Source organism: Pocillopora damicornis, chromosome 5 (assembly GCF_964200805.1).
Source record: "Pocillopora damicornis chromosome 5, jaPocDami1.2, whole genome shotgun sequence".
NCBI lineage: Eukaryota > Metazoa > Cnidaria > Anthozoa > Scleractinia > Pocilloporidae > Pocillopora > Pocillopora damicornis.
In genome coordinates this window covers 23196474-23215484 of record NC_142674.1, presented here as the reverse complement: position 1 = coordinate 23215484, position 19011 = coordinate 23196474, and the positions used below count along the sequence as shown (strand labels likewise).

The 19011-nt window shown below is 38.9% G+C and overlaps 2 protein-coding genes across 2 annotated transcripts; both read right to left on the bottom strand.

The window, feature by feature from the left end:
- Nucleotides 1-2705: 2705 nt before the first annotated feature.
- On the bottom strand, nucleotides 2706-8012 carry LOC113687004 (uncharacterized). Its single transcript, XM_027204701.2, has 2 exons — nucleotides 6806-8012; nucleotides 2706-4748 (listed from the first exon to the last, which is right to left on the bottom strand). The coding sequence occupies exons 1-2, from the start codon at nucleotides 7299-7301 to the stop codon at nucleotides 3910-3912; spliced, it is 1335 nt and encodes a 444-aa protein (XP_027060502.2). The 5' UTR covers nucleotides 7302-8012; the 3' UTR covers nucleotides 2706-3909.
- Nucleotides 8013-9001: 989 nt separating this feature from the next.
- LOC113687016 (ceramide kinase) lies at nucleotides 9002-18566 on the bottom strand. Its single transcript, XM_027204716.2, has 12 exons — nucleotides 18410-18566; nucleotides 17229-17474; nucleotides 16875-17003; nucleotides 16295-16358; nucleotides 15790-15935; nucleotides 15214-15288; nucleotides 14144-14321; nucleotides 13329-13409; nucleotides 12901-12965; nucleotides 11531-11724; nucleotides 11190-11419; nucleotides 9002-10998 (listed from the first exon to the last, which is right to left on the bottom strand). Exons 1-12 carry the CDS (start codon nucleotides 18528-18530, stop codon nucleotides 10911-10913), a joined length of 1617 nt encoding a protein of 538 aa, XP_027060517.2. The 5' UTR covers nucleotides 18531-18566; the 3' UTR covers nucleotides 9002-10910.
- Between the last annotated feature and the right edge of the window lie 445 nt (nucleotides 18567-19011).

The following is a 19011-nucleotide window of genomic DNA, read 5'->3' as shown; positions in this document are numbered from 1 at the left end:
CTTATAAAAACAATATAAACAACCCGTGAGTTTTCTGCAGCATCTGGAGAAATGAAGGGAAGTCCACAGTTTAGTAACGACTTGTTGGCGATGACTCTGTTCATTTTGACGCAGTAGCTTTGCTTCTCAGTATGATTAGTTCTGTTTTTTTTTTTCTTCTTCTCTGTGCTTTTTATTGATTAGAGTTTCACGGACTCTTCTGCTGATTATTTCCTGGGTTTCAAAGCGGAAGGACTATTCACCTGCTTGATGCTAGTCCGCAAATTGAAAAAAAAAACGCAAATTCCAGACACTCTGTCTAACGTAGCCACGAGAAAATGATGAAATGGTAGAAAATATCATCGCAAGGTACAGAGTATCCATTGAATATGATCTTCATTATCAGGATTGTAGTAAAAAAAGAGGGAGCAAGTTAGTAACCGAGGACAGCTGTTTCTGTCTCATTAAGGGTCGATTCACGTACGTAAGGGAGTGCGGGAGAGGAACGCGGGCTCATATTCCCGAACAGCGGTTAGTAATCGAGCCTATGTTTCATTACGCCTCGTCTAAATGGCTCAGCCAGCAATATGACTCATGGATTGTGGGAAGTTGCCATAACGACGTGATTATTACATTGTCTAAGTGGTAAATTTAAACAACGTCAAAATTTCAAAATGGAGTTCGAAAGAGGGAAACAGGTTAACAGAGTCACAATCCGCGGATGCATATGTTGCGAAAATATCGTCCATTCATTTTCTCCTTTGAAACAACAACACATGCAAGTGTACCCAACCTGTCAAATAGGCTTTTTATAATTAAAAAAACAAATCAACTGTCCAAATAACCGTACAATTACGTTGAAGAAATGTAAAATGGTTTCCGTGTTTACATAGCCTGATGTAAACACACTGGAGGTTGGGAGAACACGAGATAAGGGTAGGAAACCACGACGCGAAGCGGAGTGGTTTCCAGCTTATCGAGTGTTCTCCCAACCTCCAGTGTGTTTACATCAGGCTATGTGAATTATTTTATAAAAGATATTTGGACTCTACTAACGCGTTGTTTGTACTCTTCTTTGTGCAGCTGGATAATAATGACTAATATTGATAAAAACAATAATAATAATCAAGGGAAAAAAAATAAGAAAGCGATCTTCGCTGTAATGAACACTACTTAGGCAGTAGTAAAAATAATGCCTGAAAAATTTAGACCTCTGCGACAGCGATGCAGTACCCTACCAACTGAACTGACAAGCCAACTCGGAGCTGGTCATTTTGATGGTTCGCAATAAACTCGTTAAGTGATGAATAAATGACCGTAAATATATAGTAATAATGATGATAACAAAATAACGATGAACGATGATATCAAAAGCAATGACAGAATTGGTGTTGGAACAAAATTACTTTTACTGATCTATCGCTATTGGCGAACGTGTAAGATTTTTTACAGAAAACTCTCACTTTACCCTTCCTTAATTATCACCATAAATCTCAGAATCCCCCCAAGCGCAGTTCAGGATTTATTAGTAGAGCCTCTGATAAGAAAATCCCTGCGCGGGAGGGGACGCTTCCTAATGATAGGGTAATGGGGAATGTCGCTGGATGGGATCGCATTTTCACGACTGACTATTATGGAGTTGCAGATTCACCACTGGATTGACTACTATGGGGTTGCATTTTCACGACTGGATTTGCTATTATGGGGTTGCATTTTCACGACTGGATTGACTATTATGGGGTTGCATTTTCACGACGGCATTGGCTACTATGGGATTGCATTTTCACGACGGCATTGGCTATTATGGGATTGCATTTTCACGACGGCATTGGCTATTATGGGATTGCATTTTCACGACGGCATTGGCTATTATGGGGTTGCATTTTCATGACTAAATTGATTATTACAGGGTTGCATTTTCACGACTGGATTGACTATTATGGGGTTGCATTTTCACGACTGGATTGACCATTATGGGGTTGCATTTTCACGACTGAATTGACTATTATGGGTTGCATTTTCTCGACTGGATTGACTATTACGGGGTTGCATTTCAATAGTTTCAAGAATGGGATCACATGTTTTCGGGATTTTAGGGGTAAGAAAACTCTAGTAGGAGGGGATTAAAAAATGGGAAGATTCGTGGCTAAAAAGTTGTTACCATATGGCCAAAAGTGACTAAGATAGCCGGGGTCTGTAACTGGCCAAAGAATACACGACACAGGGCAGATATTTTTAAAGGGCAGCGACACGTACCCAGAAAAAATTGACCAAAGTAAACCCCCGCCCTGGGAATTGATTTGTTTTCCGAATGTTATATAGGTTCAGAATTACCACTGCTTGCTGATGAAAACTGCTATCAAGACTTCGATCTCTTAGTTTTAAAACTCCAAAGTTTCCCGAAATTCGTCCGCCATTGCTGATAAAGGGTCGTGCTAAAATTGCGTCTAACCCTTTAAATCCTAAAAGTGACCAGCATCTAATTTCTCCTAACAGGAATATCGTTGAATCATTTAGGAAGATCGTGAGAATAAAGGAAATGATCACCATCCTAAGAAGCTTTGATTGTTAAGTAAATTCTCCTTGCCAGGTACAAAGGAAATGTGTAGAGAAGAGTGAGGAGAATATAGATACTGATGTTATTTGGTTTTAGTTTTACGGCACCGAGTCAATTGAACAGAGCTTAACATACTTGAATCGAACCAACACAAACTCCAATCTCAGTATTCGTTTCATGATTCGTTTATTCATGTTTCCTCGATGTATTTACTTCATACAAGCAATCAGTTTAACTCAGACGAAAGAGAGATAAAATTTAGAGAGAAACTTGCTGTAATCAGGAGCCCATCAATTGAAACCTCTATCTTCCAAGAGGGGTATCTGCGGGGTTAACCGTCAACCGTAAAACTTAAAGAAATTAACCGTTAGCCGCTGTAAATGTCCAAATTTTTAACCGTTAGCTGTAAAAGCCATCACCCCATTGAGACCCTCTTCCAAACGAAGCCTAGGAGTCATCCCTTTCCCGAATAGAGAGGCCCTCAGGGGAAGTTTCAGGTCCTAAGAACCAGTCACGACAGAGCTGTGACAATCCTACTGGTTTAGGTCCAACATCCGTTCGCATGCACTGGTCAGCGAAATCAGTTCCTGAGACTCGCAGTTTACTAAACGGAAATATGATACATCTCGCTGAAAAAAGCTCAATTAAAACTAAATCTACTCGGGAAAGGGTTGACTGGAAGAATCAGTGGAGATAGAGGATCCCGTTGATGGGCTCCTGTACAGAATTGCCTCCTGAAAACATCTTTGTGGTCAAAAGTGATATTTCACACTTTTAAAACGCATTTTTCAAAGTCACCCAGAAATACGCTGGGCGACGTCAAGATACAGGAAGAACTTTTAACTAGTTTTCAAAAACTAAACGTTATTTTTTCTAACTTATAAATCATATCTTTTGGTTTTATTTTGCCCATTTCATGAGTAGCATTTGCTTCCCCTTAAAAGTATTTACAAAAATGAACTAACCCTGAAGTTATTGTGGAGCTTAGTTGTCTCAAACATTATAACCTAATTGGACATTGCATTCAAATTTTTCATGTAAACAAATAATATTAAATAAATATTTTCAAATTTTTTTAAGCGTTACAACCCCCTCATTAAGTATTTTTAGTTAATATAAGGTATTTGTTTCGTGCATGTGGGCTGTGGCTCATGAAACGTTTGTGATTTACGATAGTGAACATGCTCAAACGTACATTCTCACTTCCCAGGCTCCCACCCCTCCTCCCCTGAAAAAAATAAACTAGGCATTTTTTTGCCATGTTTGGACAACTCCGGAAAATGAAGATGGGTATGAATTGAAGCAAAATTTAACTTTTTAAAAATAATTTTGAAAAAAAAAAATAACAGGTATTTCTTTCTTCTATTTTGAAATTAACAATGGAAATTACTGTCCCATCCTGTGGTATTCCGCATCCGCGTAAAACAGAATTCTTTACTGGCTGAGAAATGTTGGATGCACTCGTCCCTAAGATACGGTTCCACGAACAAGCCTACAAATCCGGCCGTGAATCCTCCCACTGCGTTACCTATAGTTAGCAGTCCCAAGGCGAACTCTCTTTCCTCGGGCTTGGTATACCGCGCGACAGCATGGGGCGAGTGAAGGACAATCATACCCGCAAAGAGCCCAAGAGTGGAACAGAGGGCAATCATTACCCAGATATACGGGACAAAATGGTACCAAGATTCGAACAGGAAAAACACCAGGTGTGACATCTCAAATGCTGCCAGAATCCACGTCCGATCGCACTTCAGGAAGTCAGTAGCTTCCGGGGGTAGACACGCAAAGACGAACAAATAACTCCTACCAATAAACTTACCGATTCTGTAGGAAAGTGAGTAGTAAAGGAAGTGGTCCCGTGGATGAATGTGCGATTTCGGGAAGGCGATTGTTGTCACCACGGACGAGTTAGACATGTACTCGGCAAAGAAACTAAAAAATAAAGGGATTATGAAAGGCAAGATTCTTGCACCGATTCTCAGCTTCTCGTCGCATCGTGGTCTTTGGGGGACTTCCGTGGTCTGTTCTGTATCTTCGTTCGTTGATCCTACGATGGAATATTCAACCCCTTCGTGTTCCGTGGGCTTGGCGTGTGCAGCAGTCACAATATATTCCTTGTCCAAAATTGCGTAGAAGACCAAGATGAGTACAGGTAAAGGAATTGTCATCATAATGGCGGTTTTGGGAGAGACACAACCCCACGTGGTCAGACCTAAAAAGAGAAAATGACGATATTTTCATATCACGCAATAGCGGGACTTGGTGATCATTTCCTTTCTTAATGTCACACCTTAATGTGTGATTCATTTTTTTAGAAGGAGAAATTAGAAGCTAATCGCTCTAAGGGATCAAAGAATTTGATAAGTTTACGAGTCACAAGTACTGTATACGAAACATAACAAACGTTAGCAGCATATTTCAGTAACCGTGCCTTTCGAAAACCATTGGACGTTTTGATAATTTTGTTACCAACACCATCTCGTGTAATATATTTTTAAAACTTGATTTCTAGAAATTTTTCATAAAAAAAACAATAAATCATTTTTCTTTTCTTTCCACATGGTAATGTAGATAGCATTCATGTTGATGTTTGAGTTATCATTATTTTGCATTTAAAAATTATTGGTCGGGATTGATGAGAATAACCTGTGATCAAAGGTCTCTTTAAGTACAGATGGTCCAAAAAAAGGGGGGAAAAAAAAGAGATATAAGAGCGAGAGATGACACTAACATTTGCTTGACAAGATTCGAGCAAATTTTTTCAAGAAGCGATTCGTTCGAAGGCTCGGCGTAAGTTTAACGAGCTTTGGGGAGAGAAAAATCGAGATTTTCCAAGAGCCATTCAATTCAAACTTCTGATTTAGAGCGCTTTTCGATTGAAAGTCGTAAAACTAAAACCAAAAGTAATCACAACGTCTGTTTCATTTAAATTGCGAGCAAATGTTCTGTTTGTCTGTTTATAAACAATTTGGAATCGACGTGTGGCGTTGATATCAAGAACGGGAAAACGCACAGGTTTATTACATAAAAAGAAAGAAATAAAAATATATTAGCGAGGAAAGGAAAAGCATTTTAAATTTGAGGAAGAGGGATTATTAGAATAAAGATGATTTTAAATTTAACAGCGTAAGGATGAGTCTCGGTGACAAAGCCGCGCAACTAATATACAAGAAATGATGTAGCATGCAGTCGATCAGTATCATTCATGATCAGTTTGCTCCAGGTCATGTGAGTCATGGCAAGTGAAAAAATTTACATGAACTGTTAAAAAAAGTTAGACGAGCCATCAGGATGTCTTGCTTGATGAAATTCTTTCAACTTTAGTTCTGGATTGAGTTGCTAACAAATTTTCTCGATCCTAGCTTAGGAGTTGTTACAAAATATTTCCAAATTGAGAAGAAAACGTATTTTGTTTTTCGCGAGCTCACAATAAGATGACACGCGTCAAATACGAGAAGAAGGAAAACTCACTGAACCAAATTAATTAAAACAGCCATTTTTTTGAATAAGATATTACCAACAGTTATTGACCGACGATTGTTTAGGCTTGAAATCACGAATTTAATACATTCTACCACCATGAGACCATTTAATTACGATTGAACACGCCTGTTTCCAAAATGGCTCGTTCCTTGAACGGTTTAACGATGAAAGGAAAACCGACGCTCTTTTCTCAAAGGTGAAAGCGTCGTCTTGGTAAATCCGAAATTTTTGAAAATGTAGAATAATGAAATATGTACTATGATTTAAATTACTTAAAAGGGCAAACAATAGCTGGTACAAAGCAAGAACAGCTGGGATTAGCATTTTTGAGATTTTTTTTTTTTTTACTGAAACTTCCCAAGCGAAAAATGCCAAGCGTCTGCTTGAATAAACGAGAAACGCATTAGGTCAAGTGTGAAAGGGCCGAGCGAGCGGGAAAGGTGTGAATGCGCTTACAATATCTTTCTTGATGACAGAGCGAGTGGGCTGAAAATAAACAGCTGTTTCATTCGACGAATTTTTATATTTGTGAAAAGAATATTTTATTTTCGCGTCTCTCGAAATATCGCGAACACGACGAAAAAACTCTTGTTTAGCGAGAATCTTGACGGTTAAAAATTCCAGTTTGTTGATATTAAATGAAATGGCTCTTACTGATCCTAACGCTTGAAAAGGTTAAATGAACGAGAATAGTCCGTTCATGTTTTCTAAATATGATATCGTTCAACGTAAAATTGATGAAATCTGAATGAAACAGAAGCAATGAACTGAGAATATTTAACTTACCTGTGTAATAAAGTGGAGAGATCAGCGAAGCTGTGCCAGTGCCAGCAACGAAAGAACTAATGGCAATCTGTGGATAAAACGAAGTCAAAGCAAGAAATACTACTTCAGAAACACCAGTAGCCATGGCGTTTAAAGCAATTCCCACAAGTTTCGCTCTCATATCTTCTACGAAGACGATCAGAGCCAGTCCCAAAGTCATGCACAGAATGATGTACGAAGCTTTCACCAAGTACGGAATCTTCTGTATAAACCACGGCGCGAGTATTTTTGTAACCATCAATGGCGTCACGAAACATACAAGAATTGTAGATGTCGGAAGTTTTCGCCCGCTCAGGATATCTTCGGAGGCTGTATAGAGTAATTCTTGATTGAAAAAACTGAGAGTGCCGAAGATGAAGAAACAGAGCGTATTCAACCAGCTCGAGCTTGATTCAGATCGTCTACTACCAACATCGGGGCTGAAAGAACAGAATATCTCTTTTATGCGACCCCACATGGTTTAAAACTTGGCTATTCAAAGTTTTCCAAGGTTAAATTCGCCAATGCCTTCGTTTTCACGGCATCGTCGCGGAAGACAACACGACCCTTCGGCGTCAGATCTAAAGCCAACGCGAAAACTATATCTTGTTCTTTTCTCCGCTTAAGTAAATTTAGCAAAATTTGAATTGCAGATGGTCGGCGGATGTCCGCCACAGGGAACTGATAACAATAGCTGCTCTCAAAACAAAGGTCATCTAATTTTGAATTGAAAAGAAAATTTGCGTAGACGCCCCCGATGTTGGCAGAAGTTTCCTAAGGGTAAAGGTTTGAAATTTGATAAAAATTTACAAGAAAAATGTTTCAATAAATTGGAATAAGAAAAATCAATGCTTAACTGTTAAAAATTAACTCATTAAAATTTACGCGGAAGCCCATCGAAAGCTGGAGGTTACCTTGGCAACTATCACATTACATAAGGGGCGATTGTTTTACGATACAAAATTTTCCATATAATTTCGTACTATTTACTATACTGTACTATATTCCCACGTTTTCACTTGCGCTTTAAGAAAGAATTATACCGTCCGAAAGCGAGAGAGGCATTCAATTTGGCAGATGTGAGTTTCGGTTTTAAATGAGCTATTAAATGAAAAACCAAAACAGATAGACGTCGACATGTAAATAACCATGGTGTGGGCAACCCTGAATAAATTAGATATTCAGTTGTCTGGAAGCCAATTCTATCCGATAATCTATATCCCATCGTCTTAAGCGTGTAATATAGACAACCACTGCTCTAAATTGTTTAGAATTCTCCCCTTAAGAGGCGAACTTTAATTCTGCTAAATGTTTACAAATCTCCTGCTACGAGTAGTCTCTCTTAGCTTAGTAAGCCACCGCATGCAACAGGAAATGAAAATCGCTCCAGATTAATTAGTTGAACGGTTTTCGCAAGCAGCGCCGAGTTTTTTCTTTTCCAGCACACTCTAGGAAGGTGGGTTAGCTCTAGGAGAGCGAAAACTACTAATTTTTGCGGAGAGGAAGATTAGTGAAACGAAAAATAATCGGGAATCAAAGGAGATTGTCAACTGGTGTGATTTCTTTCATAAGTTGCTGGTTCCGACATCAACAATGTAGAGACATTCAGAGAAACATGAGCTTAGAAACCAAAACAAAGACGAGAAAGACAATAAAAAAAACAAAATTAGGCGAATTCAATGGTGGTGTCAAAAACCACTGTTGTGCCACGTCAGCGAGCAAGCGAGCGACAAAACTCCTCGCAGATTTTCAACTTACAGGTGATAAACAGAGATCTTAAAACAAGACAAAAAAACCTGACGTTTCGAATACGTCTCTGCTTTCGTATATTCCAAATCTCACTACGGATTATTTTCAGTATCTGAGCAATTGCGCTCCCCCCTGCCCTAACCTCACATCACCCCTAGCTTGTTATCAGTTGATTGTTTATATACGGCTACTGGGGAGGACTACGTGCGCAGTTTGCTGAGATACTGACATTGATCTTCGATCCGTTAAAACAATTTCTCCTGGAGGAAAAAAATGCGCAAAGTTACACGCCACCAAAAAAACCAAATTATTGTCAAACGGAACAATACTCCTGTGAAAATCAAGTGTTTATATTACTCAGACTCCCTCAAAATAATAAGAATAACCTTTCATATATCATGCTTCTGAATAAATTAACAAGATGGAATATTTCCAAAGTTGCTTCTTTTTTTAATATGTTCGGCAAAATTTAACTCGAAGCAGAACCGTAACAATTTTTTTCTCGCAAGACAAAACATCTAAATCACCAATCCACAAAGTCAAATTCCCGCAGAATATTTGAATAAATGACAAGTGGGTGCCAGCCCCTTTATTAACTCAACATTAATCTTAAGTTATCTGGTTGACTGTTGTTAAGTTAGGGGAGGGGTAGGTGAAGCTAGGGAGTGGTGGGTGAAGTTAGCGGAGTGGTACTTGCGTAGTTGCTCAGATACTAAAATTGATCAGATTTTTCATACCCTACGAAAACAGCAACCTCGAATGAATAAACACAAACACAAAAATGAATCCAACTCAGACATCACACCTTTATCACAAAAAAGACACTGCAACTAATTTTAAGTCGGAAGAGTTGTTGTCTCCAGAGCCCCTCGGTTCAGAAATCCACTGAGGAGCTTTGGTTAACTAACTTGTAAACCTACACTATATCTTTTAAAAATATTTTTTTTGAATGATAAACTAATACTTACTGACATTCGAAAGAAATTAAGTCATTCAGAGCCAGACCAGACTGTTCATGCAATTCCGACCAGCGGAAATAAGTGCCTGACATGCGTATTACATTTCGTCTAAGACATAAGGAGATGTGAGCTATGCTGCTTAGTTAAAAGCACCGTAAATGAAATAAATTTGAACGCAAATCAAAACAAAGTATCAGTATTTCTCTAATGGTGATTGTTTTTGCCTTTCAAAAAGGCAAGCGTTCAGGAAATGTAAACAACAGTGAAAGTTTCAAACGTCGTTTTAAGCTCTATTAAAACTAGCACATAATTAACCCTATTGCAAAAAAGTTATAAACTCTTAATTTATGAGCCAAGAATATCGTTGACTTGTCTTTTTTCCCACCCAAGGAGACGTCTGCCCTTAGAACAGCGCAAATAGAACGTAACTGGTAAATATGTTCCGCTCTAACGACTGGGTCAATTTCGTTACAGAACGAAATTTACAATAGGTGACAAAACCAAAGGGTTTCCTTGGTTTCAATATAGAGTTTTCGATCTACGTTTGGTGTGTTCACCACAAACGTCAAACTGCGGTCAGTGGTTTGTGGTTAGAAGTTATCAGTTTTGAGACTTTCAGCTTTTTAGATCGAAGTCGGCTTTCAACCGGAAAAAATCAACATGTGCGCCGACATCTTGAATCACACAAAGGATGAGGGTCATTCATTTCAAACACAAAATGCGGCCAAAAGATTGGTTTCCTAGCGTCCCAAACGGATTGGTTATATATTCATAGGACATACGCGATAACTTTTGAACAGGAAGGGAAAAAGGATCGAGGGAGTTCAAGTACCTGAAACTGCCTAGCCCGAAGTTCAAACGTGGACGGCAAACGGCGAACGTGACCGCTGGAGTCTGGTCACGTAAGACCTAGACGTTTGCGGTCACACATACTCAGATACAAACGTGGATCTAAAGATCCCTAATAGCAGCGGTTATCGGTGATCTACCACAGACTGCAAGACTTCTCACCGCCGTCTGCTTAGCTTGTAGATAGGCTCGCATGTTTGCGGTTGGCCTTACAGCACAACAGTCGCCTATTAAAGCATCGACAGCCGCTCATGCAAAATGTTACTGAAACCCCTGGAAGGCCTGGGAACTAACTTTGAATAATTACCATTTTGAATGGTTTAGAAAACTAGTCAACCAATCACATGATGCAAAATGAAAATTTAAATGCAGAGCGGGCATTATAAGCTCAAGTTAGCCATGCAGCTAATAAATTAGAATACAGGATTCGCTGCCAGTTATGTACCAAGGAAGGGCATTACCAGCTTCTAAGCCCAAGAGAATCGTGGAACAAGATAACAGCCTCTAAAAGTCTGAAATTTAAGCTAAATTCAACGTCTTCTACAAACTGTGCACGATGGAGTATCGTCACATTCTTCAATTCCTCGGGCAAATAAGCGAATAAGATGGCGATGCACCCTAAAAACAAAGAGATAAGTGTAGAAATAAGTTCAGGATCTCAAGGAACAAATGATGGTTGATTGGGAAATCACAGTGTTGACCCTGTAACTCTCATGAGTGACCAGGACAGAATTTTCTTTAAAATACCAATACAATATCAAGCAGACAAGCGATAGAAATAATCGTAGATAAAAGAAACAGGTTCGTACTTTACGTGTATGGCAGAATGTGTAACCAACTCTCCATCCACGTTCCAAACGCTCCTGGCGCGGGGTCGTGGCGTCACTGATGACGTTTTTGCGGCCAGCCGCTCTTCGTCATCATCTCTAGTTCCAGTCTCTTCACTGCCGTCGTTTTCGTCACCAGTCTCACTGTCCTCACATAGAGGCCGGAAGTAAAACTCCCGCACGCGATGAATTTCCACGAAATCGAAGTTAAACTAATTGCGAGAGAAGAAAAACCACAAAATAATCAATAATTATTGCTTATCTAAAAAAATGAAAACAAGCGACAATGAGCAAAAGAAAGCAAATAGAATTTCAATATTAACCTGATCTGCCCTGGAAGAGATTCTGATCATATGTCTAAGGTACTGTAGGCGTGATGTATGTCGAACAAGAATGAGATCCAAACAGCCGTCAGCTAGGTGAGCACTAGGAGAAAGACCTTCGGGACTCTTGGCGCATGCGCATGAAATATTTGCACCAATGACACTGATGAAGCGACCTTTAATGGAACGCCAACCTGGAGAGAAAGTCAACAGCACAATTTTTTTTCTTTGTCGTACACTCAAGCATACGGATTAACAGCCTTCTTTGTATTGCGATCGAGGAAGAAAAATCCATCGCAAGTTCGCCCTTCTACCCATTCGCCCCCAGGAGGTCAAGTTCACTCTATCATTTCCCTAGGCGATGAACGGGTAAAGGTGGGGGCAACCTTGTTATATTTGATGGGGCGAACTCGTGACTGGGGGGCAAATAATTAAGGACGAGCTTGCAATGGAGCGCAACTTCCTGATATCAGCCATCATTATGCAACCGTCTTTCTGGTCGCAAAGGACGCTTCCAACATATTCTGAGCTTGGAACTATGAAGGAAGGGTCTCACATATGATCCTTGAACATGGCTTGACTTGCTTTTCCACGTTTTCCTGCCCTAGAGGCCGGTTACCTGTGTTCGCTATTAATCGAAAACATTCACGCTGCCTTCTCAACCAATCAGGTGCAAAACTTAAACCAATCGTGACTTGGTCTTCCGCGTTTTCCGCCCCTCGAGCCAATGTTCGTGATTCGCTTAAAAAACTCGTGTCACCCATTCAGCCAATCAGGAACAAAACTTAAACCAATTGTGGCTTGGTTTTCCGCGTTTTCCCGCCCTTTGGGCCGGTCACCGTTGTTCTTGATTTGCCTAAAAATCTTGCACCACCCTCTCAATCAATCAGGTGCATCGGTCATTTGCGTTTCCCACACTTGTTTAGCATTTGCTCGGTGCTAAACATTCCAAACACGAAATCTGAAGGGGCAAATTAATGCTATAATCGTGACAAAACGAAAACATCTTTCTTTATTAGACGAGTGAACTTAAAATTAACCATTTCTCTTTTAGCCCTGTTCGACCGAGTGTAGTAATAGAAAAGAAAAATATAATAGCGAGCCAGAGAAAAAAATCAAGGTAAAACCACACAAATTGCCTGAAGCACGAAAAAACGCGGGTCATGAGCTCGTGATCGGTTTTAGGTTTGCATTTGATTGGTTGAGAGCCTAGCGCGGATTTTCTGGAGCAATCATAGACCATAGTGCAGAAAACAGCACTCGCACCCAGACCTTTCCATCCGGAGGCCAGCGTGCCAATCACCTTGTCTCCCTGGTAATAAAAAATATGTAAAAAATTTCAATCATCAGTTCATTTAGAAATAACCAACCTGTTGTGGACTGTTGAAAGTCACGTTGCTGATCTGAGTCACAAAAATCGCTACAGACATTGCAGCTGAGGAAAAACAAAAAACAAATAAAAATAAGTAAGGAAAGAATCGTCAATTGCGAGAAATAAAACCACAACTTAAGACTTAAGATAGGCGACGTTAGCTCTTGAATTAACAAGATAATTTGGTGTTTTCAATTGACTTGATAACGAAAATTGGTCACATTTCGCTCTGATGGAGAGATAACACTCCAAAAGACAGCTTTAGGAACTCTTTACGGAGGTCAATGATAAAACCAAATTATCTTGTTATACCCTTTCCCTCCCCTCCCTTCCCCTCCCCCCCTTTCACACACACACACACACACAGAGATCATAAAACGACACAAAACGATCAGTAGCTCATAAAAAGGTTTAAAGCTCACTTACCCAGACCGACATCTAGTTCTGTCTCGTGGCGCATGCTCTGTATTTTGAGCTGGTAGAAAAGTAACTGCACCATCATAGCCCCTGTGCGGAGAAAAATTGAATCACAAAAATTTACATCTAAGTACAATTTATGGACAAACTTTCAAGTGAGAGTGAAAAGGAATCCTGTATTGGATTGGTTTGCTTCACTCCGTCCTGTGATTGGTCTTAAAATCTCGCGCAAACTTCTCAATCAATCAGGTACAAAGTTAAAACCATGTGCACCTCGGTCATTTGCGTTTTTCCGCCCATGAGGCCACTTACCTGTGTTCTTGATTGGTCTAAAAATCTCACACAACCCTCTCAACCAATCAGGGGGAAAAACTAAAACCAAGTGCGGCTCGATTATTAGCGTTTTCCCGCGCTTTAGGTATAAGATTTTCCCGCCCTTACAAGTTCTTACTTTGAGTTCCCATTGGTTCTTTCAGATGCTGAGCTTTATTCGGATTAAAGGGGGTAAATTTCAGAGCGAATGGCGAAGGGCACACGCTCGATACGTCAGCTTAGAAACTCTTTACGGTGGCCAATTTACGTTATGAACTGAGTTGATAAAACCAAATTACTTGGTCCTGACTGGCCTTGCTCACAGCTGCTTTAGTTTGCATCCGATTGGTTGAGAAGATGGCGCACGAAAATTAATAATTACTTTACCATAAGAACCCTGGGAATCGAAACCATCGCTAGACTTGAAAGAAACACATTTCCAGCAAACCCTGCGATCAGATGGAAACTTAAGGGTGCATTAAACACAGTTTGAAGAAATCCGTTTGAATTACCGGTTTGTCATGAATTTTTTAAAGCCAGAAAAGTCATAACGTTTAGGACCCATCCAGCGAAGTTTCTCGCTCTCCTGCATGACGTCACCAAAGAATCCATATGCTGCCATGACAACACTGTAACGTAATATTTCATTCTTTCGTTTGACTGAGCAGACATCGAGCGGCTGAAGGTCACCTGGAAAGATGAAAAAACAGCAAGTAAACTATAGTGGGTGGAGGGGGAGTGGTATCCGGGTGTCCACATTGTCTGACACCAAAGTTATTGTGAAGACAGGATCATAAGTTACAACTCAATAGGAATTATTAAGAATATACTTGTCTCAAAATGTTCCTTAGCTTATTTAGGCAATAGTGGGAAAAGACATTTCAAAGATTTCTTTGTCAAATTGTATCTGAAATCAGCCCCTGCAGTGAGTAGTCAATTATTTCACTCATTTTTCTGTCAGTCATTAAGTTGATTGGATGGTTAATCTGATAGTCAGACATTCAGTTAGTCTGTCAGTCAGTTCATCTGTCAGTCAGTCTACCAGTCAGTCAGTCATTCAATTGGTCAGTCACTAAGTGAGTCACTCAGTGAGTCAGTCAGTCAGTGGTCAATTAGTCAGTCAGTCACTCAGCTAGTCTGTTGACAGTCAGTCAGTCAGTTGTCACTAAGTCATCAGTCAGTCAGTCAGTTGGACAATCATTCTTTGGTGTGTCCCTAGTTCTACTAGTCAACCCCTTCGTCAGACTGTTATCATTCTACCAGTAGGTCAGTCAGTCACATTGTCAGTCAGCCAGTCATCAGTCTGTCAGTTGGTCATTAGCTATCATGTGAACACTAAGTTAGCCTGTCGATAACTTAGCTATTCATATTAGCTATTTCTCTGTGTGACCCTTGGTCAGCCTGTCAATCCCTTCTCAGTCTGTTATCAATCAAAGAGACTTTTATCATACACCATCAGACAGCTATATGACCATCATGTAAGTCAAGCAGTCACCACACATTCATTTGAATATCCGCCAGTTTTCATAACTTCCAACTTTGGAATTTATGGTTTCTACAGAAAAATGCCTCTTCCACTGACCTAAAATTATATGCAGGGCTGAAGTAATAGGATCATTATTTCCAGTTGTGCAGAAAGCAATAGCATCTGTTGACCCTATGATAAAATATAGAAATACAAAGATTTATAAAACTAATAAAAACAGAGAAACAACAGTTAAACAACTTCAAGTGTCAATAGTGCAGACCTCTTATTGGCTCACTTTTCTCAATGCCTCAACCCTTTAACTCTCATGAGTGACCAAGACAGAACTTCTCCTTACAATATTAATACAATATCAACCAGATTAGTGATGAGAAGAAATAATAATATCAATTTGGGGATAATTAGTTGATCCAATACTAAATTCCCTGAACTAACTTTATAAGAATTGTATGGTTGACAGAAAGGAGGGTTTAACTTACTCCCTGGTGGGGAAATGCTTGTGCCACAGTAGTGATAATGAAGACCAACTTGTGCGCTAATTTATCTTACGCTGTAGATGATTTTAGGGATAAATTCTTATCCTGACCTCTCAATCTTGGGTTCAATACATTGATTCATGAGTCACCTTGTCTGTCATGATCAATTACAGCAACTGGAAGATATTTGACTCACCTGCAGGTATGATACCTATGGGAATATTTAGTGGTACAGGTTGGAAGTTATGGGCTGTTGAATCCAACATGGCATCTTGTTGAGCTCGAAACAAAAGTCCATTCAAGACTTCATGGAACATACCGTCTCCACCAACAGAGATGACACTAAAAAAAACATTGGAGCAAGTTAATCATAATTCATGGTTTCTCAAAAAACAAAATATAAACAAGAACTTCTGAGGGGTGTTATTTTTTACCAAGTACTTCCTTCAATTGAAATTCAAAAGACATTTTATGATTTCCCTAGTGTGAGAAAATACACCATATTTACTTTAACTTGCTTTAAAAACCCTAACCTAATGCAAGGTAGAACACAACTCTGTACCCTGTAACCTTGTAAAGAACAGTGGTGAAGCCTAGGGTAGAAACCTAACTTGGAAGCTTGTGACATGACCATAGCAGTTTTATTTAATTTGGCTTAAAATCTTTTTTCATTTTTTTCAGTTATTATGTATTACACTTACCCATCAATTTTCTCCAATCCCTCTTTTAGAAGATAATCTTTTGCATGATTTGCTCTCTGAGTAACTGAATAGAATAACAAGTCAAATATTATAGAATCATTATCAATTATTATTTTCATTGTTCTCATTCTCGTTATTATCATCACCATTATTGTTATCATCAGTATTATTAATATGATCATTATTATAAGGCCTTTGACTTTAAGAGAGACTGGTCTCTAATTTCTCATTATCAGTATCACCCTTGAAACAATTGGAAAAGTCATGAGAATATCAGAAATGATCACCAATCTAAGAAGTTCCTGATTGTCAAACAATTTCTCCTTGTCAGTATCATAGGAAATGTAGAAAGAACAGTTTGGAGAATATGCATACCAATGTTGAGGTGTTAATCATTAGAAATGAGTACAAGCAACTACACCTGTAAAACTTCAGCCTACAAAAAGACACAATATATGCTACTGGTTTGTACGCGGGGTTAATACTAATCAAAAATGCGATTTAAAAGTATTCAAATAATTCTATACATACTACTTTAGTGCAAAGGAATTGCACATTCTACACTTTGCTATATACTCACCTATTAAATCAACCTTGATGTTGGCTAGTTCAAATAATGGTTGCACCTGCTCTGTGTATATTTTACGACCTAATTTTCTTCCCCCTATTGGATTGATAAAAACCAGTAATCTTTTGGGCCTGTTAAAACCTGCATAGAGAGATTTGAAAAAAATTGAAATTTATATCAACTTAAATATAGTAATAAACCCCTTTTAAACAAAAACATTTGCTCTTGATTCCCTTTGGAAAAAGGGACAATAAGAATGATGGACACTGAGAAAGACTGTAAACAACTCTGTAGGGAAATTACATTTCATGATCAACAGTTATAATAATTTTAGAGCCTATTAATGTTAATACAGCTCATGAATACCTGAAAGAATGCTCTGTATGCTATCAACCCATTCTTCACACAAACATTCATCATGGCAGTCGAACACAAACACTTTCTCTCTCCATTTGTGTTTCCTTGTTCTCTTGACAGCATAAACACAGAATGAGGAACTTTTAAATGAAGCTAACTCAATTTCTCCTTCTATGGACTGCACAGTCTTTATTTTATGAGGCACAACGGCAAAAACCTCAGGCAAAGGCAAGGTCTTCTTGAAAAAGGCATTACCTGAAAAACAAATATCCTATGACCTCAATCAAAGCTACTTAATCGTTGATAAAATCATAACCAATGACACTGAAATGCCAGTACTGTTACCAACGTTAGTCATACAAAACCAACCAAGCAATTATTACAGGAAACTTCCAGAGATTCCTTCTCATTTCATAAGCACTAGTACATGATCTTATCTTATATTATTAACAGGCAAAGACGTCAGAGAAGTCTGATTTAATCAATACTGTATTTCTTGTCATCGCATTAATCAGTTTTGTGTGTGTGACTTTTAATAACCAACAGTAGGTGGAGCAAACTTTTACTGATACTAAAAACAAACTGATTCACGCAAAAAATTTTTCTGTATGTTCACTAAGAACTATTTTTTTAATACTCAACTCTTGAGATGCAAAACCCGATCCCAAAAATATTCCAGTACAATGCTATAGTCAGACATACATTCGAGATAATCTTATTGATATTGGGATAAGTCCTTGCAAGTCGAGCTATCACCATGGAAAGCCTTTTTTTAATATAGCGACATTACTTCATATTAAGTAGCATTAAAATAGGTTCATTGCAATTTCCTCTGAGGTGAAAAAAATGATCGTAGTTAATGATCGTATCGTCAAAATCGGCAAAAAGTAAATAACAATCAGATTTGTTTATTTTCATGAACTAAGTCCATTGAACGCAACTTGAATTCGAACTCGCATCGACGTTTTAACAGGAAATCTCCTCAGTGCGCAAAACCATTTGATTCATACAGAGTTTAATATTGTGAAATCATCATCACCATATGGGCGAACGAGGAACTTAAAGATATAAACTAATCGATTTTGCAATCAATCAGCACAGCTGAATCGCGCGATGAAGCTTGAAAAAAAAATTATGATCTTCAGATTACAACAGACACACGCGATGAAAACATTTCAAGATTTTCTCACCAAGTCCAGATTCTTCTATACCCACATGTCCCCATGAAATAGATGTGCCTGATAAAATAACGTCAAAGGACTTGCCGTCAACATCTAACACTGACCGCAACAAAACACAGCCGTCCGCCATGTTTATTTCTTTCTCTGAAGAAAAGGAACTAGTTTCCAGTTCTTCAGGTTAAGCCGGTACAGGAAGGTGAAAATGCTACGTAAGAGGGCGGGTGGAGTGGATGGGGGAAATATAGCTGTTACGGATCAGTTGGCGAAAAAAAAATTAAAGGAAAAGAATGGAAAAGCGTCGATGAATGTTATTCTAACTGGGCATTTACATTTTGTACGGTTTCCTATTTGATTTCTTAAGCTCCTTGTTCCTGACCGGGTTAAAATCTTTGTACAAAAAAACATGCCATGATCGGGGGAGATTTTGAGGTTTACGTTGCCCGGTGGAAAACGCGCTACGCGGATGTATTTGAAGGAGGGTGTGGGGAGGGGGAATCTAGAAACAACTCGAAACCACTGCTCTTAATCTGTTGAGATCTTAATTTCCGGCTCATTTTCTAACTTTTCCACAGCTCTAATTCTGCTTGATCATGTATTTGAACGGGACTCAA

What these genes read in the sequence shown, in the direction of transcription:
- LOC113687004 (XM_027204701.2), bottom strand. Translation starts at nt 7,301, where the DNA reads ATGTGGGGTCGCATAAAAGAGATATTCTGTTCTTTCAGCCCCGATGTT. An exon ending in CTCTCCACTTTATTACACAG is followed by an intron (nt 4,749 to 6,805) that starts GTAAGTTAAATA and finishes TTCTCTTTTTAG; the next exon opens with GTCTGACCACGTGGGGTTGT.
- LOC113687016 (XM_027204716.2), bottom strand. Translation starts at nt 18,530, where the DNA reads ATGGCGGACGGCTGTGTTTTGTTGCGGTCAGTGTTAGATGTTGACGGC. An exon ending in CATCAAGGTTGATTTAATAG is followed by an intron (nt 16,359 to 16,874) that starts GTGAGTATATAG and finishes TATTCTATTCAG; the next exon opens with TTACTCAGAGAGCAAATCAT. An exon ending in CATAGGTATCATACCTGCAG is followed by an intron (nt 15,289 to 15,789) that starts GTGAGTCAAATA and finishes ATTTTATCATAG; the next exon opens with GGTCAACAGATGCTATTGCT.